The sequence below is a fragment of the Geotrypetes seraphini genome, chromosome 11 (genome assembly GCF_902459505.1).
Source record: "Geotrypetes seraphini chromosome 11, aGeoSer1.1, whole genome shotgun sequence".
In the NCBI taxonomy this organism is placed as follows: domain Eukaryota; kingdom Metazoa; phylum Chordata; class Amphibia; order Gymnophiona; family Dermophiidae; genus Geotrypetes; species Geotrypetes seraphini.
Genome location: NC_047094.1, coordinates 118880935 through 118904479, shown reverse-complemented (window position 1 = coordinate 118904479; position 23545 = coordinate 118880935). Strand labels below are relative to the sequence as shown.

The following is a 23545-nucleotide window of genomic DNA, read 5'->3' as shown; positions in this document are numbered from 1 at the left end:
ATACAATCACACCGCTCTTCTGTCATGCACATAAGTTCTTCACTCCCTAAACCAGGGGTGTCAAAGTCCCTCCTCGAGGGCCGGAATCCAGTCGGGTTTTCTGGTTTTCCCCAATGAATATGCATTGAAAGCAGTGCATGCAAATAGATCTCATGCAGATTCATTGGGGAAATCCTGAAAACCCGACTGGATTCTGGCCCTCGAGGACCGACTTTGACACCTGTGCCCTAAACTGTAATGTTCCTTTGGGTTTTTGCAGCCCAAATGCATGACCTTGCATTTCTTAGCATTAAATTTTAGCTGCCAAATTTCAGACCATTCTTCAAGCTTTGCTAGGTCTTCATGTTATTCACATGTCTACTCTATTGCAGATTTTGGTATCATCCGCAAAGAAGCAAATCGAACCTGACAGCCCTTCAGCAATATCACTTATAAAAATGTAAAAAAAAAAAAAAACAGGCCCAAGAACAGAACCTTGAGGCACACCACTTTCCTCAGAGCGATCTCCATTGACCACTACCCTCTGTCATCTTCCACTCAACCAGTTTCTGACCCAGCTCATCACTTTGGGGCCCATCCCGAAGGCACTCAGTTTATTTATTAGACTGTCAAAGGCTTCGCTAAAATCTAAATACACCACATCTGGCACACTCCCTCTATCCAATTCTCTAGTTACCCAAAGAAATTGATCAGATTTGTCTGATACTAGTGACCTGGATTGGCCACTGTGAGAACGGGCTACTGACCATTGATCTGACCCAGTAAGGCTATTCTTATGTTCTTAAGACAAGACCTACCTCTAGTGAATCCATGTTGCCTTCGGTCCTGTAATCCACCGGATTCCAGAAACTTCACCATTCTCTGTTTTAAAAGCATTTCCATTAATTTGCTTACCACAGAAGTCAAAATTACTGGCCTGTAATTCCCTACTTCTTCCTTACTTCCACTTTTGTGTAGAGGGACCACATTCACCCAACTCTAGAGAAGCATTGAAAAGGTCAATCGACAAAGCCATAAGAACTTCCCTAAGTTTCTTCAGCACCCTCAGATGTATACCATCCGACCCCATTGCTTTGTCTACCTTTAATTTAGCTAGCTCCTCTGAAAATCGATCAGGGTCTACCACTACTCCATCCCTGTTCGTGTTTGTCTTTTGCAGTCCTGCTCCTGGTGCTTCAGCCGTGAACACAGAACAGAAATATTTGTTAAGCCCTTTCTTTATCAGCTTCTACATATTTCTCCCCTTCACTATTGAGTCTTACTGTGCCACTTTTGCACTTCTTCCTATCACTGATATATCTAAAAAAAACTAAACTTGTTGGTGAGCTCAAAATATCTGATCATCGTTTTGTGTTGACAAATCCAACTAGATGGGGTGCACTGGCTTCCAAAGCCATGATTTCCAAATCTATCTGTAGGTCCATTCCATCAGCATATACTGATTGTGGGAAACAGTCCCGTTTCTGTAAAGGCGCATTTGACTAGTAGCGTGGCTTCATCATGGGCAGAGGCTCAGGCAGTCTCCCCCAAGATTTGTGGGGCAGCGACTTAGTCCTCTCTACATACATTTTCCAAATTTTACAAAATGGATGTGGCAGCCAGAAGGACTCTGCCTTTTGGGTCCTCAGTAGTTATTATGAGCCAGTGCAGTGGTCCTGCCCTAGATTTCTGGGTCTGTTTTTGTACATCCCGCTCATCTAGACTGATACACCAATTGCACTAGAAAAAGAGATTAGATTCTTATCTTTTCTAATAGATAGATGTGACATTCTGGATCCCTCCCTGGTTTTTTTATTTTCTGCACCTGCCTGCTGTCTCACTCAAAATGTTCTTATCCAAACCTGACAGTTGGATGCCAGCCAGACTTTAAAGGATGCTTTGGGGTATTATCTGAGCTCCATTAATATTTCTGTTTGGCGTATTTGATGCACTGTTTTGATTGTTATAATTTCAGAGCAGAATAAGTTTGTTCTTCGGTTAATTTCCCCATACCCCTTCTTCATATCTGTTTCTAAAAGGGGCTATTGCTTACTTTGGTGCTAACTGGCAGCAGAGCCCTCGGTGAAGTATGTGGGATTTAGACACTGGAGGGGATTCCTTCTGCAAGGCTTGTAAGCACTGGGTTGTAACCCACTCATCTAAAATGACACTAGCCAAGAACCTAGTCTCCCCAGGTCCCTTTCCATGTCTATTACATACAGCTATCTTCCAAAAATTCACCCTCCCTGTGCTCACTGAACTTGGCAGTGGCATTGTAAGGAGGGGGGGTCCAGCCCCCATCCTTCCCTGACCCCGCACTACTGCGCCCATACTTCTTTAATGTTCATTGCGCGAGCAGTAACCCCAGTCTACTACTCGCACCAGCGTCGGCTCTTCCTGTGATGTCACTTCCTGGACCCACACCTAGGAAGTGACATTAGAGGAAGAGCTGGCGTGAGCAGCAGGTTGGGGTTGCTACTTGTGCTATGAATGTTGTGGAGGTACAGGAGTAGAAAAGGGGCGTGTGCGCACAGGGACACCTTTCACCCTCACTATACCACTGGAACTTGGCTTTTAATTAAGATGCTAGCTTTCCTGAAATATAGACTCTAGCTTTATAAAAGCACAATGAAGACCAGTAGAATTATTATCACTTCCCACCTGTCTGACACACATTCCTGTGTATTTTCTAGGGACAGGCAGTATCTAGTGTTTTGCATAAAAAGAAATTCTGTTGGCTTCCCGCTTTGGGACCGATAGATAGAAATAAGGGGAGAGCCAATCCATGGACAGCAGCCAGCAAAGGTTCATTTGGTGGCGTTTCCAGGAATATTTGTTTTATTAATTTTTCATTTGGCCATTTTTTTTTTAAAGGGGAGCAACACAATACCACATGCATAGCAGACACCCTCTAATGCAAATAGCATGCATGATCAGAAAACAATAAAACAAACTTGCATAGGGGTTGTTTTGTTGTTTTTTTTGCTTGTTTTGATCATGACATGGGCTATGTTGGTACAAATGAATGCTTAGCCCTTGCCTTTTCTCTAGTCAGAACATAAGAATTGCCCTACTGAGCCAGATCAAGGGGTCTATCCAGCCCAGTAGCCTGTTTCCAACAGTGGCTAGTTCAGGTCCCAAGTAACAGGCAGAATTTCAAAAAGTAGCATGATTCTATGCTGCTTTCCATAAATATCCCCAGCATATGGGGACAGATTTCAAGATCTCAGTATGTATAATTTGGAGGAGAGGATATGATACGTTTACATACCTACATCGTATAAATCTGCATGAAGCAAATTTTTCAACTGAAGGACTCGGCCGTAGCACCAGAAAATACTTTTTGTGAAATCACCTCCCAGTGCAGACAAAAAGTGCATCTGAATTCAAGAAAGCTTGGGCCAAGGATGTTGGATCTCTGGGATTGTAGATGGCACGGTTAGGCAGACTCGATAGAAAAATAAAGACCATATTGTCTCTGTATTTTAATAACAGTTTATGGACTCAGGACTTTGTCCAAATCTTTTTTAAACCCAGCTACTTTTATTTTTTGCTCTAGTAGTGAGGTCCAGAGGTTAACTATACAGTGAGGGAAAAAAATGTTTTCCTATTTGGTTTAAATGTGCTGCTCTGTAATTTCATGGTGTGTCCCCGGCGCATTGTAATTTTTGATTCAAGTTTGCTTCTTCCACGCCAGGATTTTCTAGGGTTCTCAATCTCCTTTCGCCATCTCCTCTCTTGCTTTTCCACCTACCAACCCTAACGGTACACATCCAAACACAACATTACTAGACAACAAATAAACATATTTTAATCCTTCTTGGTTTTACTTTTCCCAATAATTAGGAAACTGAAATCAAAAATATACTTTTTTTTGTTTGATAAAAGTAATAAAATGGTTAGCTGTGTTAAATTAATTACAAAATAATAATGATAACAAAAAAGAGGGTTAAAAACAGAGGTAAAAATCACGACTGCCAAACATTTCCAATGACACTCTCACACACACACACACACAAATAAAGCTCCTGCTTTGCATTTCCTGCCTATGGCAGAATGTTGGAGAATGGGACTTAGCACATCCGGGGGAAAAAACAGCAATGTCACAGATACAGAAATTCTGCAGCCTGGCGCAGGTGCTACACACAGAACTATATACAAATGCACATACTGCAGGATGGCAAGAGCTGGGCCCATCGCTGCAGTTCTTGATCTTCCTTCCTTCTGTCCACTGGGGTGCCTCCACTTGCCTTTCTGTTGCAAGGTGCTGGTCTACCCAATGCCAAGCACATATCACTATAGGTCTTTGTGTGCTAGCAGTGAGTGGGAGCAGTTTCTCCTCTATTCAAGGCTAATCAGCCAGTGAGGCTTCCCTTCCCTCAATGCTGTACGAAGTAAGGGAAGAGAAGAGTTGCAGATTCATAGCTAAGAGCTGCCTGGAAAGCACTGGGTGCCTCTACTCTGTACATGTTTCCACTTTAGTTCATTCCTGAATGTTGCCTCCATGATTCCTCAATCCTCCAGAGATGTGGACTAAACAGGTGCCACATCCCGGCTGCTGCCTTCCTCCCGTTTGGTCTCCCTTTCCTTGTCTTTCTCTTTGTCTGTTGTCCCAGAGGATGAGGGAGTAGTGGAGCCAGAGGCTCCATGGGTGCGCCCCGAGTGTTTGTAAGCTGTGGTAAGCTCTTGCAGTCGCTCTGGAGTTGGCTGCCACTTAGTGAAGCCAGGATCATTCTGGAGGAAGAGGATGGCCGTGTTGTGTACAGCTTTGTAGTACATCTCCTCTCTGCAAAGTAGAACAGAGATTCTGCTCAGTCATAGGATACAAATCATATAGGGTACAATAGTCAAAAAACGTTCAAAGTAGACCTCTAATTCAAAGAAAAACAAGGCAGCAAGAAGAGTTATACAGCTCATCTGATTAATTCCTCCTCTCCAGATGGATAGGTAGGTGTAGTTGGATTGATCTGTTTTATCAGTCTTGTTGGCTTTACAGCTTTTCTATTTTTCCTTCCTGCATAGGATATAATGCATAGTAAAGAAAACAGGCAGTTATACACACACCTGAATCCTGGATTTATAAAACATGAGGCCAAAAGTCAAATGCATTTAGCACCAACTCCTGGCGGAATACTGCGCAATGCAGAATTTGCGCAGGATTCCCCAGGGATGCATAATTACCCAAGATCTGTGTAGAATTTGGTATTGGGCTGCACTCCCTCTCTGAATCACTACCAGCAACAACTTTGGGCAGTCTGCATGGATTCTGCATGTTTCCCTCTATTGCAGTCCCACCTTTGATAATGTCACTTCCTCTTTCTTCTGCGGGACCACGCTAGAGGGAAGTCTACAGGGACAGCAGCAGACTCCATTGACTAGAATCAATGTCGCTGAGGTAGTGGACAATGGAGAGAGAGTGAGAGATGAGGGGGGGGCAGATGGTGAGAGAGATGCTGGCTGGTGGGGGGCAGGGGTGAGAGGTACTGGGCCTTAGTGCTCTCTTTTTAGTCTGCTGTTTGATGTGTACTTCGATTCCTTCTCTTGTGTTTTTCTGTTTATAAGAGACCCATCATCATCAGAATCACCCTCAGAAAGGTCCCCTAGAGCCTGGCCAGCTGCAGCCAGCAAGATAGATGCCCCCCTGGGAGCTCCTGCCCCCTTGTGCACTGTCAGAAGTACTGCTAGACTTCCCCTTAGAAGAGATTGTGTGAGATGCTGGCTGGGGTGTTTGGGTGGGTGAAGAGAGATTCTGGCTTGGAGAGGGATAAGTGAGAGATACAGACTTGAGGGGAGAGAGGCTGGCTCAAGGGTGGAAGATACTGCACAGCAAGAGACAGAGAAAAGAGCTCCTACATGGGGATTAAGATAGCGACGGGGACACTGAAGCAATGCTGAGTACAAAGAGGGACAGAAAAGAAGCTTGATGAAGAGAGTGTATTGAGACAGGAGCATAAGGATTGCTAGGCACAGGGACTTTGCTTGAAAAGGGGTGACTGACAGAGGGATAATGGATGCATGGGAATGGAGAGGGTTACAAAGGGGAGAAGCTCAGGATAGAGACAGGAAGGAGAGATGCTGAATAGGACAGATGTAAAATGAACAGGCAATCCTGGGAAGACAATTAAGAAAAAAACCAAGAAAAGCAGAAAAAAAGTGACTCTGGAGCCTAAATAAACTGCTAAGAGTACAAAAGATAGAACAAAGGTTTTCAACAACTTAAAAGACAAAGTGAAGTACTATGAACACAAATCAACCAAAATTCATGAAGGTGGGCTTTTTACAAAGGATATTGCCAAATAAACTTGCAGAATTTGTGTGCAGAACTTTGAAATTTTTTGCACAGAATTCCACCAGGAGTAAGCACCCAAGAAGTTTAATGTGTGTCTACAAGGATAATGGTGCTCTTTGTTCTCCATTGTCACTGGAGACTGGACAAAAGAGAAAAGTCTTAAATTGAAAGAGAAGATTTATGTTAGCTATCAGAAAGAACTTTCCAATTAATAGGCTTTTGAAATGCTAGAATAAATTACCTGGGCTGATGGTAGAACTGTCATGGTGGGAGGTTTTTCTCATACGAGCTCAGAAAAACAATGACTGGAAGAGTTTAGGGAATGTGGATCCTGTAACGGTGTAGGAAAATGAACATATGACCTCTTCAGGTACCATCCAGTTCTATTTTTTATGATACTATAATACTGTTATAGATGTGTAAGCATGCTTGAAAGGATAACATAACATGGGAACACTTGTAATGAATGGTGGAGAGAACAGTGTGCCTTTGTCTGAAATGTATAAAACCCAGTTTTGACCCTCTAAATTTAGAGACCACATGGGGACTTGCCTGTGGTTTAAAATGGGCTCTCAGGGAAGACAAGGCTATAGCAGAGAGAATAAATGAGTTCTTTCCTTCAGTCTTCACCGAGGAAGATGTGGGGGAGATACCGGTACCAGAAATGGTATTCAATGCTGATGAACCACAGAAACTCAAACAAATCACTAACACTGGAAGATGTAATGGGTCAATTTGACAAATTCACCTGGAGCAGATAGATGGTCTACCGAGAGTGCCGATAGAATTGAAAAATGAACTTGCAGAGCTATTGTTAGTAATTAATCTTTAAAATCCAGCATAGTACTAGAAGACTGGAGGGTGGCCAACGTGATGCTGATCTTTAAAAGGGGCTCCAGAGATGATCCAGGAAATTAGACTGGCGAGTCTGACATTGATGTTAGGCAAAATGGTAGAGACTATTATAAAGAACAAATGACAGAACATATACATGGATTAATGAGAGAAAGCCAGCATGAATTCAGTCAAGGGAAATCTTGCCTCACCAATCTACTGCATTTCTTTGAAGGGGTGAATGAACACGTGGATAAAGGTGAACTGGTTAATATTGTGTATTTGGATTTTCAAAAGGCATTTGACAAAGTACCTCATGAAGGACTTCTGAGGAAATTAGAAAGTCATGGGATAGGAGGTAATGAAGAACTGGTTGAAAGACAGAAAACAGAGTAGGTTTAAATGGTCAATATTCTCAATGAAGAAGAATAAATAGTGGGGTTTGCTGGGACTAGAGAATGACATGGGGACAAATTTTTCCCCATCCCATTCCTACAAGCTCCGTCCTCATCTGCACAAACCTCAACACTTCTAAATCATAAGTGTTCGAGGCTTAGGCGGTTACCAGTTAAGGCAGAGCTTACAGGAATGGGACAGGGACAGCGACAAAACCCACGGGGATGGGACGGGGACAAACTGAACATTCTCTAGCTAGGACAATTAAATTTGCTGATAACACAAAGTTGTTAAATCGCAAAAATTGCAAGACCTTGGAAGACTGGTCATCAAAATAGCAGATGATGTTTAATGTGAGCAAGTGCAAAGTAATGAGGAAGCCAAACTATAGCTACATGATGCAGGTTTCTACATTAGGAATCACTGCCAAGAAAAAGGATCTAGGTGTCATCGAGGATACATTGAAACCCTCAGCTCAATATGCGGTGGTGGCAGCTAAGAAAGCAAATAGAATGTTAGGAATTATCAGGAAATGAGTGGAAATGTTATAATGCGTTTGCATTGCTCTATGGTACAGCCACACTTCAAATACTATGTGCAGTTCTGGTCACCATATCTCAAAGATATAGCAGAATTAGAAAAGGTACAGAGAAGGGTGATGAAAATGATAAAAGAGATGGGATAACTTCCTTATTAGGAAAGACTAAAACGGCTAAGGCTCTTCAGCTTGGAGAAGAGACAGCTCAAGGGTGAAGTCTATAAAATACAGAGTGGAGTATAAAGGGTAGGGGGCATACGATGAAGCTACTAAGTAGTAGATTTAAAACAAACCAATGAAAATATTTCTTTATTCAATGTGTAATTAAACTCTCGAACTTACTGCCAGAGAACAAAAATTGACAGAATTCAACTAGTAGTTTAATACTTCTGCAAAGAGTATGTTAGGGAAATACAGACAAGTTTGCAGAAGTAACTCTACTGCTATCAGCAATACGAGGATCAACTGAAAAGTTTCCAGCCTGACCAAGATTAGTATCACAATTCTATAAGCTATTCAGCACATGGCATTGACAAACATCTACGGCTAGATTTTCAAGTCAGTCTAACTTCTAGTTTTGTCTTACCAAACTTTTGAAGTAAACTGCTCCACTTCATAAAAAATGGACAAAATTGAATATTACGCTGTGATAAAATTCCTTCATTTGAAGGAAAATCACCTACCAAAATTAAATTTAAGTTAGGTGCAGTGTATGGTGATGCATCTCCATTTTCAACGGTGAAAGCTTGGGCTGCTGAGTTTAACATGGCCGGACAAGTATTGTTGATGAAGAACACTCCAGATGTCCAAAAACAGCAACCACCAATGAATTGGTTGATGATCACTGAATCGTGCTGGAAGATCGCCGATTGACCCTAAATGAGATAGCAGAGGTTGCTGGCATTTCAGCAACAAGTGTACACTCCATCCTACGTGAATATTTAGGCATGAGAAAGTTGAGTGTGCGATTGGTGCTGTTTGCTAACCATTGACTAAAAATGAGTTCAACTGGACATTCCAAAAACGTGTATTAATCGTTTAAGTGCAATGAGAATGACATTTTACAGAGTTTTGTGACTGTGGAGGCGGCTTGGGTTCATCACTATACTCATGAAACAAAACAACAATCCAAACAATGGATTACAAGAAATGAACTGACTTTGAAGAAAGCGAAAATGGCTCTATCGGCTGGGAAGGTGATGGTGACTATCTTTTGAGATTTCCACAGGATAGTTTTTATTGACTATCTGGAAAATGGAAAAACCATTAATGGCAAATGCTATGATGGCTTATTACAATGTCTTAAGTGCCAAAGGCAAGATGTAATGTTCTCATTTGGCTAAGAATATTCTCTTCTACCAAGACAATGCACTGGCTCACATAAACAATCAGAATGGCAAAATTGCATGAATTGCTATTTGAATTTGGGGGAATGGGCGGAGAGATGGCAGATGAAGTTCAACGTTGAGAAATGTAAAGTATTGCATGTGGGAAGCAGAAACCCGAGGTACAACTATACAATGGGAGGGATATTATTGAATGAGAGTAGCCAAGAAAGGGACTTGGGGGTAATGGTGGACATGACAATGAAGCCGACGGCACAGTGCGCAGCGGCCGCTAAGAAAACAAATAGAATGCTAGGCATAATCAAGAAGGGTATTACAACAAGGACGGTAGAAGTTATCCTGCCATTGTATCGGGCAATGGTGCGCCCGCATCTGGAATACTGCGTCCAATATTGGTCGCCGTACCTTAAGAAGGATATGGTGTTACTCGAGAGGGTTCAGAGGAGAGCGACACGTTTGATAAAAGGGATGGAAAACCTCTCATACGCTGAGAGATTGGAGAAACTGGGTCTCTTTTCCCTGGAGAAGAGGAGACTTAGAGGGGATATGATAGAGACTTATAAGATCATGAAGGGCATAGAGAGAGTAGAGAGGGACAGATTCTTCAAACTTTCAGAAAATATAAAAATAAGAGGACATTCGGAAAAGTTGAAAGGGGACAGATTCAAAACGAATGCTAGGAAGTTCTTCTTTACCCAACGTGTGGTGGATACCTGGAATGCACTTCCAGAGGACGTTATAGGGCAGAGTACAGTACTTGGGTTTAAGAAAGGATTGGACAATTTCCTGCTGGAAAAGGGGATAGAAGGGTATAGATAGAGGTTTACTGCACAGATCCTGGACCTGTTGGGCCGCCGCGTGAGCGGACTGCTGGGCATGATGGACCTCAGGTCTGACCCAGCGGAGGCATTGCTTATGTTTTTATGTTCTTTGTTTCTCAGCCTAAAAAAATGGCTGTTTGGGGAAAATTTTTCTTCAGGTTCTGCAATCATAGATGCTGTAAATAGCTATTTTCCAATTTAGATGTTTTGTATTTTACTAAAGGTCTGGAAGAACATTGGAGCAAATATATTGAGTTAAAAGAAGACTGTTGAAAAATAATTTTCATTTTCTCCAAAAAAATGTTTGGGGTTTTTTCTTGATTAGGCTAGAGACTTTTCAATTGACCCTCGTACAACATTGTTTAAGGTCAGGCCAGAGAGCTGTATGTTGGCTGGTAAAATTACTGATCTGGGACATAAAGAATAATTTCTTGACAGATTAATGCTAAGATGCAACAGCTAGTGATATGCAGAGGCAGACAAAACCAGAACTACAGTCAGTGATTAAGAAGCTGATGGAGGCCCTAGTGGGATCAACATATTTTCGTGGAAACAAGGTAGTTACATGGCACAGTGAGCTCATAGGCTGTACTCTGTACTACAAAGGGTCAGAAACAGTGCAAGGAGCTGTATGATAGTTGTGAAAGTTACACGTTAGAAGCCCATGGTGAAGCATCCTCCTGAAGTTTTAAACAAACTATGTAAATAGTACATCAATGTCCTGCTTCATCTATGGAAAAGGGAAAGATGTTACTTAGCTCCTGTTTCAGAGAGCTGACCTATAAGGGCTGTTTCCTGTTTACAGATGTCTAATGTTTTGTTGGTGTATTAAAAATCTCAACATGTATACTTTGGAAGAAAGGGGGGAAAGGGGAGATATGGCAGAGGTATTTAAATATCTCCATTATAAACGCACAGGAGGCAAGTCTCTTTCTACTGAAAGGAAGCTCTTGAATAAAGATGAAAGGGACTAGACTCAGGAGTAATTTAAGAAAATACCTTATGGAAAGGGTGATGGAGATGAAGACTGTATCCGAGTTCAAAAAGGCATAGGACCTCTAAGGGATAGTATATGTATGAATGGGCAGTCTCAATAAACCATATTGACTTTTATCTGCTGTCATTTTATGTAATACTTGTGTCACTTGTGTTCTCCACCAGTGATTGAGAGGGGCAATTGTGTGTACCTCAGTGGTATCCAACACCACTTCAAAAACATTTACTTCAGCTTCTTAATTGCCCAATCTTGTGAAATCCAGCACTTATACATATAAGTGCTGACAAATACATGTGTGTGTGGCTAGATGACATGTAAAGCCTTGATTGGTGATGCTCTTTTTGAACAGTTTTGTGTGTGTTTATGAAGTCTACTGTACATACTGGAAAATATATGGTGAAATTTGCTCTTACCTGCTAATTTCCTTGATTCTTACCAGACCAGTCCAGAACCAGTGGGGTTATGTCTGCTAACCAATCAATTCTGAGCTCTGCCCTGTATTAGGCAAAGTGCAGCTACAACATAGCAGTTTTAAGATATCAAATTAGTGTTTTACAATAAAATAACAAGAAGCCTATCTTTTTTTTTCCTAAAAAACAACAGCCTCGGGGGTCCAACAAATACAGCTCCAACTTCTGTAACAAACTATATTACAAAATTTCTTAAGAACAGGAACCAATAACAGCAGCACAGATCAGGAAGGGAACCTGGACTGCTCTGGTCGGATTCAAGGAAAGCTCCTGTCGGTGGATGAGATTCAGAAACCCCAAAGGCTCTTTTCTGTCTAGCATTCACATTCAAGTATATGTGTTTAGCAAAAGTCTGGAAAGTAGACCAAGCTGCAGTTCTACAAATAAAATCCAGGGTGATTGATCGTGTGATATTTAGCCCAAGAGGTCACCATCCCTCTGGTTAAATGCACCCTTAACTTTGGAAGCAAGCAGTGCTGCAATATATACTTTTTAAGCCACCAAACCTTTTTTTTACTCCTCAAAGAGCCCATTTGACCTCCTAAACTATTAGCAACCTCCAAGTAATGCACAAGCATCCTGCACACATCCAAAAGCCTTAAAACTCAAAATTCATCACCACACTCTTCTCTATAGACTGAAACCCCAGCTTTCATAAAACACAAAAAGAGGTCCACAGCTCCGAGAGTCACCTTGCTGAAGTAATTGACTGGTCATTTACTATCCCTGACAAATGTGAATCGCAGAGCTAGGCAGTGAAGAGAGTGCAAGCAGTGAAGAGAGCTCCATTTTTTTAAGATAGAAAAGACATTCGTTCAGAATTGCCTTCTTGAGAGTTTCACATAGTCTGCTTGTGTGTATCCATGGGGGGGGGGGGGGCTAAGTTCTAGTTCCAATTTGGGTAACTTGCTTGAACTAGATGTCTCAAAGTAAGTGAGACGCTGAACCATATCAGGATGAGAGGTAAACACAGCCTCTGAAACACACAAAGGCCACTATTTGCACCTTTAACAAACCGACAATGAAACCCCTTTTATGATCTCTTACAGAAAGACGAAAATCGAGGGTCACAAATGCTTGAAGTAGAGCAGCATTGATCTAAGAATGCCAAGACTCAGACTTCCCAAACTCTCATCCATGCTAGAAAGGTAGATCTCTTCCATACTTGAAGAAGAGTTGTAATAATATATCTTCAGCATAACCCTTCTGTCTAATGTGACCTTTCAAGGGTCAGACCATAAGTCAAAAAAAAAACCTCTCCCCTGCAGAAGCTTGAAAGATTTCCTTACCTCAAAATAACCATTGGGATACCACATCCTTGTGGCCTAGTCTAGCATTACCAAGATGACCAACCTTAGATACTGGGAAATCCTTTGTAACACCCAACCCTGCAAGGGCCAAGGCAGAAACATTTAGCGAACCTGCTCAAGGCCAGGGTAGAAGCAAAGTATCCAGGCTTGCCAAGCCTGGTTTCTCACATCCTACTGTAAAACTTAAGACACTAAGAAAGTGAGAAACTCACAATGGCAAACTGACTACAGCATTTCCATCTGAAAATGCAATAACTTTAGAGCAGGTTTTACACTTTTCAAATCTGAAATTGGTTGAAAGGACCCTTAAGCAAAATAATGTAAATTGAATATTGACCTGTAACTCACTGGGTCTCTAGGAACAGAAACCACGCCACTGCCCCAAACTACCAGAATTTTGGTGGTAGCCTGACAAGGCAATGGGAAAACTCCAACCTATATCCTAATCTTATTTCATCCAAAACCCACTGATCAGTCATAATTTGTAATATCTTCTGTAACCTCCCAGGTTCTCCACTGTGCAATCCTTTGAGGTACCTGAACCTCATATTGGTACAAAAGACCAATGACTTTGATTGAAACCTGGAACACTAAAGAGAACCAGATCCTCCTGGCCTATGCCACTTAATGGTTTGAAACTTCATCCAATTGGAAATAATGAAGAAGCCCTCTGAAGAGCATCAAGTTCTGGGCTCTCATAAATCCTTTATGAGCTTTTTCTGGTTTAAGCCATTGCCAAATTTCTCCAAAAGGGAAGCCTACTGAGATGAGTCTAAGAAGCCATCTCTGCAGATCAGTTTTGAAGCAAGAGATATATTCATGCAGAGACTGAGACTACCACCAATTTGACCAAAACTAAAATAAGATCATAAAAAGCATCAATCACATACAAGAGCCTAGTCTTTTTAAGGAGCTGCCTTCTAGGATCACATCAACCTTTTCTATTGGCTTCAAGTAGTAATGCTGAATCCACCAAAGGCAACCTCTGGAAACATAAGCTCTACAAACTGTTTCCTGAAGACCTAAGGCTGCCACCTCAAAGGCCTGAACATATTTCAAGGCTATGTCCCTCTCAAAAGGGTAGCCTTCTTTGAAATTGCAGACATCTTAGGCTACTTCAACTTGCCCTTGGACATACAGCTTACCCTTAGCTTTTCCAAGCTTAAGCCTAGCTTATGGAGCGTCCCACACCACAGATATTATGACCCAAACCTCCTAAGGGATAGGAAAAACCTTCGGAGGCTTCCAAGTTCCTTCCCGGACAGGTCTCCTGTGGACCCATACTGTAACATGGAGGTGTCCAAGATGGTTATGGCTTCTAAGGACTAAGCAAAAATATTAGCAAGTTCATCCCACTGAAATGACCATAGAAGAATCAGAAGATCAATTTCTAAAGACCTTCCTAGACACCATACTGGTGGCATATCCCCCAGTCTGAGGATCCTATTGACATTACTGCCTGTGCATCCCAGCTGATTAGTGGATCAAGTTACAGTCTTTTGGGGCGATTAGGCTCCTCTAAACCCTTACCACTTCCAGCTTGCTGTTGGTTTTTCTGAACCTTTTCCAACAAGGTTGCCCTATGCAGCAATAAAACAAATTCAGGGTAAAATGGGTCTCCTTCCAGGAGCTCAGCTCTTCTAAGTGTGACTCCGGTGGGTCTTTGAGTGCTTTAGTTAGGCCGAGCAACCACATCCAAAATGGCTAATATTTCTGTGCTTTCAGGCAGCAAAATGCAGCTGTGAGAGGAAATGGCAGCATTCCTAATATGCCATACACTGAGCTTTGTTTACCATACTGTACTATTGGAGTCATTGATAATACAGGCCACTTATGGCATTTGGGGAATGGATTCAATCCTTGATACTGAAGACAGACTGAGTATATCTGTATGGTATAATCCACACATTCAAATCAGTAAGAAAGTTCATAACTATTAGAGGTAGCAACGATGGAATTTTTGAGGTATTTTTTATCAACTTGTGCCAGGGGTGCCAGAGATTACCGCATATACTCATATATAAACCCATCTGAAAATAAACTGAGATAATCCCCCCAAACAAAAAAAAAAGGGGGGGGGAGAAAGGTTGACTTGTGTCAGCCATTTTGAGTAATGAGATTACACAGGGCAGGAGCCAAAGAGGATCACTCTTGTCCTGGCTCAACACTGGACCAGCAGGGCTTAAGGTAGGCTCCGGGTCTGAGAGGGGGACGACTTGAATATAAACAGAGATCCCCATTTTTGGGCCATTTTTTTGTCCAAAAATCTAGGTTTATATTCGACAGTATTCCTTCCTAGCCTTACAGAACAGCTATGGTCTCCCCACTGCCCAGTATTTCTGCTGGATGCAATTGTGTCATTCACTTTTTACACAGTGGTCTAATTTTCCCAAATTGTGAAATTGGATCGGGCAGTACAGGTTAACCTCAGTTCCCCACACTAGTTCACTTTTTTATAATTATGTATACATTTACACAAAAGGATATCTTTCTCAGGTCTTGCCAAAGTTTGGGAAAGGGAATTGGGTTATGTGGGGGGTTGATTTATGCTGGGATAAAATTTGGAAATCAGTATTTAAAATATTGAGATCTGCATCACTATTTTCTGTTGCATAAGAGTTATTGGATTCCTCTGACTGGTGCCAAGAAAACAGATGTTGGACACACAAGAAGCAAGTGTTTCTTTACGGAGTATTGGTGCACATTTGGTCTCGCATGTCTAAGGCATCTGAACTTCAAGAACCCCTAGCTTATATTTGGAAGCTGCTAACTTGTGTGCCTAAATCTGATAGGAGGACTAGTCAATCTATTACTAATTGTAGTTATAAAACTTGTTCATCTAATCTTACTTTGCAGTACTGGTGGAAAACTGTCTCAGTGTTCTCCCTAGCGCTCCACCCGGCTAATTTAAGTGAGTACCCGGTTGTCATCTTGGTCGCAAATTTACCTCAGCCTGACTTTTTCAGCTTTATTTTTAAAAAAATTTTCCTACTGCTGATTGGTTTTTACAGTCACAGTTGGAGGCAGGGGCTGTGAAACAGAAGAACCCCAATGTCGTTTTTGCTTTTATTTTGCCACTGATCCCACGAGACAGGCTGGCCACTGCTTGCAGATCTGTTTCTGCAGGACATTGGTTTTGCTTTGTGCAGGAGAACCAATCAGAAAGAGGAGAGACGGAAGCTAGCAGCTGCGTGCTTAAGAGACAGGAGGGAGAAGGTGCCTAAGAGGAATAAAGCAGGTCCAATAAATAGATTCGCTACAGGCTAAGGCAGGAGATAGGGCAGGGAGGGAAGTTTACAACTTGCTGCTCTTGCTTGCTTCAGGCCTTCCTCACTGCCGGGTCCTGCCTACTTTCTTTTTCCACGAAGGCAGGACCCAGCAGTGATGAAGACCCGAAGCAAGCAAGAGCAACAAGTTGTAAGCTTCTCTCTGTTGCTGACCTATCTCCCGCCTTAGTCTATAGCAAATCTACCAACGGAGTGGGGGGGAAGAGAAATGCTGCTGCTGCACCCAATGGGGGGGAAGGGAGAGGAGAGGAAAGAGATGCCAAGACTTTGGGAGGGAGGGAAAGAAAAGGCGATACCAGACCATGAAGGGGGAGGGAGAGATGTCACGACGTATGGGGGGGTGAGACAGATGCCAAACCAGGAGTAAGGAGGGAGGGATAGAAAAGAAGGAGTGGAGATGCCAGGTTATGGGGGAGGGAAGGGAAACTAAGGAGAGAAATGCCAGACCAGAGGGAAAGGAAGGAGAGGAGGTGCCAGAGCAAGGAGGAAGGGGGAGAGATGCCAGACCATGGGGGGAAGGAAGGGAAGGAGTTAGAGATGCCAGACCATGGGGTGGAGTAGAAAGGAGAAGAGAAATGCCAGAGCATAGGGAAGAGGGTGGAAACAACAAAATGGAGAGAAGGTGAAGCTGAAATGAATCATGTACAAAGCAGAGAAACGGCACAGAATATACAGTTTATTGAAGGGACATAGAAAGAAGGCGGACACTGGATGGAAAGGGCAGAGAGGGTGGACAGTAGATGGAAGGGGTATAGAGAGGGCAGAGGCTGGGTGGAAGGGGCAAAGAGAGAGGGCAGATGCTGCATGGAAGGGAGAGAGAAGAGAGCAAAGAGAAGATGATTAAAGCAGAAACAACAAAAGGTAGAAAATTTTTTTGATGCTTTACGTAGAATCAAGTACCGTTGTAACTGTATTGATACAAGTCTATAAATAGGAAATGGAAATAAGGCAATTTGGGGGGAGGGGGACTAAACCCCTTTCCTCAGATCAGAACAGGATACCATAACAGCAGTATACTATACTGCCTTGAAGAAAGATTTGGTCTCTGAAAGCTAATTGAAAAATGGATTAGTCCAATAAAATGGTATTTTCTTATTTCTTATTTGTTTTATTTTTATTTGTTAATTTGTAAAGTGGTGATTGTTATGTATCAGTTTTTTCAAATTTACATTTACTGTCTTTATATTTTGCACAGTAATAGGGGACATGTGTCACTGTTTCTGTGGTGTTGCATTGTATGCAGAGTCTGGTTTCTTGGCGGTTCAGTTTAACTTTTGTCTACATATTTCTATTTTTAGTTTGTGGTTATTCCATATTGGGCGAGGGTGTATCTCTGTTCTGTGTGTATGAAAAGGACATATTTTTCAGTTGGCATTGACTGCAGGATCAATTGACTGTGGGATCTGGCTTGTTTAGTTTTACAATGCGTGTGTTGGTGTTCTAGTGCTCACTGCAGTGTTTAAGATGCTGCCTTTTCCTAGGTGCACCCTTGTTATGTGGCTCATGGATTATTACTAAAATATCTATTTTATATAGAGGAGGGGGTTGTTAAAAAATGATCAGCACTGGCTGTCATATATACTAGGTACGCCACTGGATTTAATGACCCTATTCTAACTTTACTATTGACATAGATGTTGTCCCACACACACACTATAAAAAATTAAGGCAGCTTTCAAATGACATTATAAGCAAATAAAAATAAAATATTTTTAATACATTGCTAATTATTACCTGCATCTTTACCTAAACTGTTTTGCCCTAGCTCTCACTATGATCTTTATCTGCTACTTTTTTTATTTTGCTGTAGTGCAATCACACAGGTCTCCTTCAAGGCTCAGTAACACCTCTCCATAAATTATGTGGAAAAGGTCTGGAAGTGGGGATTGCATCTATTTCATATCCTCAGTGAGACCTCAGGAAGGAACCTAGTGATCAAAACATTATTAGAGGTGTTGTATTACTGGATGAGCTATATTTATCTCTTTTTTTAGTTGTTTAAATTCATGCAAAAATAAATGGCTAGATTGAACCTAATGATTTCATTAACGTATTTCCCTTTTTTAAACCTCTATACCAGTGGTCTCAAACTCAAACCCTTTGTAGGGCCACATTTTGGATTTGTAGGTACTTGAAGGGCCGCAGAAAAAATAGTTAATGTCTTATTAAAGACATGACAATTTTACTTGAGGTAAAAAACTTTATAGTTTATAAATCTTTCCTTTTGGCTAAGTCTAAATAATAATATTGTAATTTATAGCTACAGAGACATATGATCAAGAAACTATTTTATTTTACTTTCGTGATTATGATAAACATACCGAGGACCTCAAAATAGTACCTGGCGGGCCGCATGTGGCCCCCAGGCCGCGCGTTTGAGACCACTGCTCTATACCATTTGAAAGAGGGCAAATATCTAATTATTCACTTCTACAATTGGATACTTCTTAAATTTAATAAAAATATTCTGGCACAAGTGTCAAACCTTAAAGGAAGTCATATTGAACACTGGAAAATAATTAATAATTAACTAATAAAAATAGTACACATTTAATTTTCCCCACCAAATTTCTCCATCCCGTCCTGCCCCATCCAAATACTTTTTCATGCCACCCAGCTGGAAAAAAATTCTGGGGAAAACACTGCTATCATAAATATGAAGGAGGTTTGATGAAAAACCAGAGCTATATGACCGGCTCCAAATTATTGGGCAAAACTGGATGCATATATTCTGAATAGATGATCAAATGTTAGTTTTATTGTATAATCATTGAGTGGGGGTGGGTGGGAGAAAATGAGTGGTTATATAAAATTGTAAGTGGATGTGCTTAAATTGATGTTTTATGTGTTATATATTCATGTATTGCACTTTTGAAGTATGGAAAATCAATAAAGAATTATATAAAAAAAAAGTTAGTCTGATGTATTTCTGATTCCCTCATTTCATGTTTGTGATGATTCATGTTTTATTGTGACCCCACCCCAAGAGCTGACCACCTGCCTTACTTTACTTATAGACATCACAGTAGCTATTCCTCAGGCAGGACCTCTAAGGGTAAAAATTACATAAATTTAAACTAACCATACCCTATAATTCCTAAAATAACAGGAGGAAAGTAACCTAAAAAAAGATTTTAAACTCAGAGAAAAGATATTACACTTTTCCTGAGATGCAAAGGAAAAAAAAATAAATGAAACTGACTAAGGTTTAAATAAATTGTGATTTATTGAACAAAACTGTAAAATATTCAAAATTTCTATTTTAAAAATCATTAGAAGATGTTCAACTGAATGTTAACCAACTTATACTTTTCATTTACAGACAGGAAGAACATAAGATGTTTCTCAAATATGCCCCAAACCAATTCAAGACAAAACAATGTCAGATACGTATTATATCTGTCACTTCTATTTGCCCAAAATTAAACTAAATATTTACATTTGTTTTCGCGTTAAAAATAATACAGAAAGGGTCTGTTCTTATCTTTCAGAGAAAACCTTCTCAGGACAAATTTTCAAGCTCAGGTAAGTGCACCTTTCATGTTGTCATCTTGGTATATTTAAACACCACTTATCTTTATTTTCTTTTTTTCTATATGTTAGGCACCTTATCTTTTGCTCCTCCAAGGTTATCTTCTTCCTGCCTTTCCAAACTAAGCAAAAGAATTCACGTCCCTAAATTTTTCCTTCTGTATGCGTTTTTCCTTTTTATCTAGCTTTTCTAGAAAATAAAAATAATGTAGAATCCCTATAGAGCACACCTAAATATTTTTCTGTTCTATCACACAACCAGCATAAAACTGCATGTTTGTGACAGGCTTCTGTCATATAAAATCCTTTTTAGTTACTTAAAATAAACAACTCTTACATCAAATTTAGCTTCAAATTCTGGTAATAATTACATTTTTTAAAAATAGATTATCAGAACTGGGTCCATCTAGCCCAGTATCCTCTTTCTAGCAGTGGCCAATACAGGGCACAAAGTACATGGCAGAAACCTAAATAGCAGCAATATTCCATGCTACCAGGCCAAGCAGTAGCTTCCCCCATGTCTCTCAATAGCATATAGAATTTTCCTCCAGGAACTCATTCTTGACAGCTAGGACACTTTGCAGCAAACACATATATAACCTCTTGCCAACTGGAACATAATCATATGTGATACTCATGGGGAAATTCTATAAGAGGCGCCTAACTTAATTGGTAAATTGGCTTCAATTTTGCGTTCTAACAAGCTCATAATTGAAAAATAAAAATTGGTAGATTTTGTAGGACCATGCCTAACACCAAAGTAGGAGTGGAGAAAGAGGCGATTCTGTAAGGAATTTAGGTGCCTAAAACATAGGCCTTTAAAACCCTGGCTTATATTACAGATGCCTGAGTTTTGGCTTTTTTATAATTCTGTTTATTATAATTTTGCAATATGGATAAAAGGAAACTCTTACAGCATACAAATTGCTGAACAAGCAGCAATCACAACCAAAGAACAACTCCACACAATTGCAAAGCAGCCCTCACCTAGTCCCATCCCATAGAAGCCTAAGTTTTAAGTTAGGTGCCACTAAGCACGATTCTGTAACGGGTGCCTAAATGTGACTGGCATGCAATAATGCAAAAGACTGGATGGCACCCCTCTCGATGCTGGACTCAGTTGTTTAATTAAAACTAGGAATATTAGACTAATATGAAGAGCCTTAAGTCTTGCACTTTTTTTTATACTAAAAACAGAACTAAAGACTGAGTAAATATGTAACAGTTCTCTCAGTGACACTGGCAGAAAAGTTTACTACAGTGGTGCCTCGCATAACGGACGCCTCGCACAGCGAACGCTGCGCATAACGAACTTTTTGTCTTGCTCCCTATAACGAACTTCGTTTCACACAACGAAGTCGCCCGAGGGGCCCGGGGGGGGGGGGGCAGAACTACTCTCGCCGCTTCCTAATGTGAGCTGGGAACAGCAGCACCCTCCTGTCTGAATGCAGTGTTCCATCATCTCCCTCCACCTTACCTTAGATGCCGAGTTTTCCGGCTTTCTTTTTCGGCCAGCCACACACTTTCAAAGAGCAGCACATGCGCGCATGCTCTGTTGTTCAATCTTCTCCTCTGACGCAACCGGAAACCGGAAGTTGCAGGAGAGGAGAACATTGATCAACTTCAGCAGCTGCGCGTGCACAGCTTTTTGAAAGCGTGCGGCTGGGTGAAAAAGAAAGCTGGCAAACTCTGCATATAAGGTGAGGTGGAGGGAGGGAAATGTAGGGCTGCAGAACGAATTATTTTGTTTTACATGTATTCTTATGGGAAAACGCGTTTCACACAACGAACGTTTCACATAACAAACTTGCTCCTGGAACGGATTAAGTTCGTTGTGTGAGGCACCACTTGTATTTAGAAATTCACCACAATTTCATAAAATATAGCTCACAATTAAGTATTAACCCATGAGCCACCTAAGTCATTTATAACATTTAAATCTAATCATTTCCTCCCACCAGACTCCATAGAAATATTTTTTAGTTCTGACTTTTTTTAAAACTGACTTAAAATAATACTAGAATAATGATGCTAAAGAGACCATTTTCCTCTTGTCAAGTTTATTATCCATGCTGCCTACTTCAGGTTATTCCGACAGGCTGAAGCATAGAAAATACCTTCAATTAAAAATTACATTTTGTTTTGCAGCTAGTATATAAGCATTTTACTGTAAATTTCTTATTTAATTTCCACAAAGCCACCACTTCATTTATGAGGCAAAAAACATCCTACCGAGTTCTGAGAATTGGCTACCTCAAGTACACTTTACATTCACACAAACTCAGTAACCAATTTTATTTGGCATGCTGATGAGAGCTAAGCCTCAAATATATGCTAATAATAATAAGCTTTTGATGATATTGACAGGAGTTGCCATTCAACAAACAAACGTATAACTGGAAAGATTGTACAAGGTTGAATTATTGTTTCTGGTGGAATTCAGTATGTCATATGTTTAAAATGGAAATAGCATTGGCAGTTCAAAAAGGTTACTATAATAAATTTAAGGATGTGTGGGGGCCATTTTTAAATTATTCTAATGAATAATTTACACTTTTCCCAATTTGAATTCTTACATGTGGATCGGGGGGAGGGTTGGATTTCTATTAATAATATATATGAATGATAAGATATTATATTCATGTTGTATATTGAATTGGGGGGGTGGGGTTATATCTTTTTGTTGTATGATAATAATAAGGAGAAATTAGGTTCTTACCTGCTAATTTACTTTCTTTTAGCTTCTCCAGACCAGTAGAGGTTAACTTTACGATTGGGTATATATCTAATCATGACCAGCAGGTGGAGACTGAAAACAAAACTTTGGGACAGTATATCCTAGCCCCTCCTCTCTATTTCCCTCAGTCTGCCGAATAGCCAAGCAGAACCAAGAACTGGAAACAACAGAGAGAAAAAACAATACTCCGAAAGGAGTAACCAATAACATACCCAAAAAATGCTGTTGGAAAATGCAGAGGAGAAATTCCCGAAGGAAGAAGGTCCCCACAGCTCGCCAGCTAAGCCAGCCGAGCCACAGCCGCTGTTCTTCAATTCTCCCCGGCCCTAGAAAAATACTAGAACCCGCAGCAAAAACCAAAAACTGCCCGCGCAACAGCCCCAACAACAACAACAACAGACAGGGTGGGGACCTCTACTGGTCTGGAGAAGCTAAAAGAAAGTAAATTAGCAGGTAAGAACCTAATTTCTCCTTCTTTAGCACTCTCCAGACCAGTAGAGGTTAACTTTACGATTGGGACGTACCAAAGCAGTCCCTCTCACGGGCGGGACCCCCGAAGGGCCGATACCAGAACACGCTCACCGAACACCGCGTCCCGACGCGCCTGAACATCTACCCGATAATGCCGAACAAATGAATGCAAGGAGGACCAAACCGCAGCCTTACAAATATCCACCGGAGGCACGAGCGACGACTCAGCCCAAGAAGCCGCCTGACCCCTAGTGGAATGAGCCTTGAGAAACTCCGGAACCGGCTTCTGACTCAGAAGATAAGCGGAAGCGATCGTCTCCTTGATCCAGCGCGCAATAGTAGCCTTAGAAGCGCCAGCCCCCCGACGAGGACCCGCCAGAAGCACAAAGAGATGATCGGAGCTCCGAAAATCCCGGGTCCGCTGCACATAAGCATGGAGGACCCGACCGACATCCAACTTGCGCAGCTGTCGTTGCTCAGAAGAACCCTCCCGACTACCCAAGACCGGGAGGACCACCGATTGATTGACATGAAAAGGA

The 23545-nt window shown here is 41.2% G+C and overlaps 1 protein-coding gene and 1 long non-coding RNA gene across 5 annotated transcripts in view; one reads left to right on the top strand and one right to left on the bottom strand.

Annotated features, from left to right (window-relative positions):
• LOC117345610 overlaps positions 1–23545 on the top strand; it is a 66570-nt gene that overhangs the window by 9345 nt on the left and 33680 nt on the right. Inside the window, exons 2-3 of one of the 2 annotated variants that reach the window (XR_004536471.1) lie at positions 19590–19648; positions 19759–19792. This is a non-coding gene — a long non-coding RNA (uncharacterized LOC117345610). Of the gene's footprint in view, positions 1–19589; positions 19793–23545 lie in introns of both variants that reach the window. The other variant, XR_004536469.1, reaches the window with a different exon arrangement.
• PCIF1 (PDX1 C-terminal inhibiting factor 1) overlaps positions 3765–23545 on the bottom strand; it is a 104529-nt gene continuing 84748 nt past the window's right edge. For 2 of the 3 annotated variants that reach the window (XM_033914503.1, XM_033914504.1), the window contains exon 16: positions 3765–4765. In XM_033914503.1, coding sequence (XP_033770394.1) covers positions 4513–4765 — 253 coding nt within the window. In that variant the 3' untranslated portion in view covers positions 3765–4512. Of the gene's footprint in view, positions 4766–6509; positions 6600–23545 lie in introns of all 3 variants that reach the window. The other variant, XR_004536468.1, reaches the window with a different exon arrangement.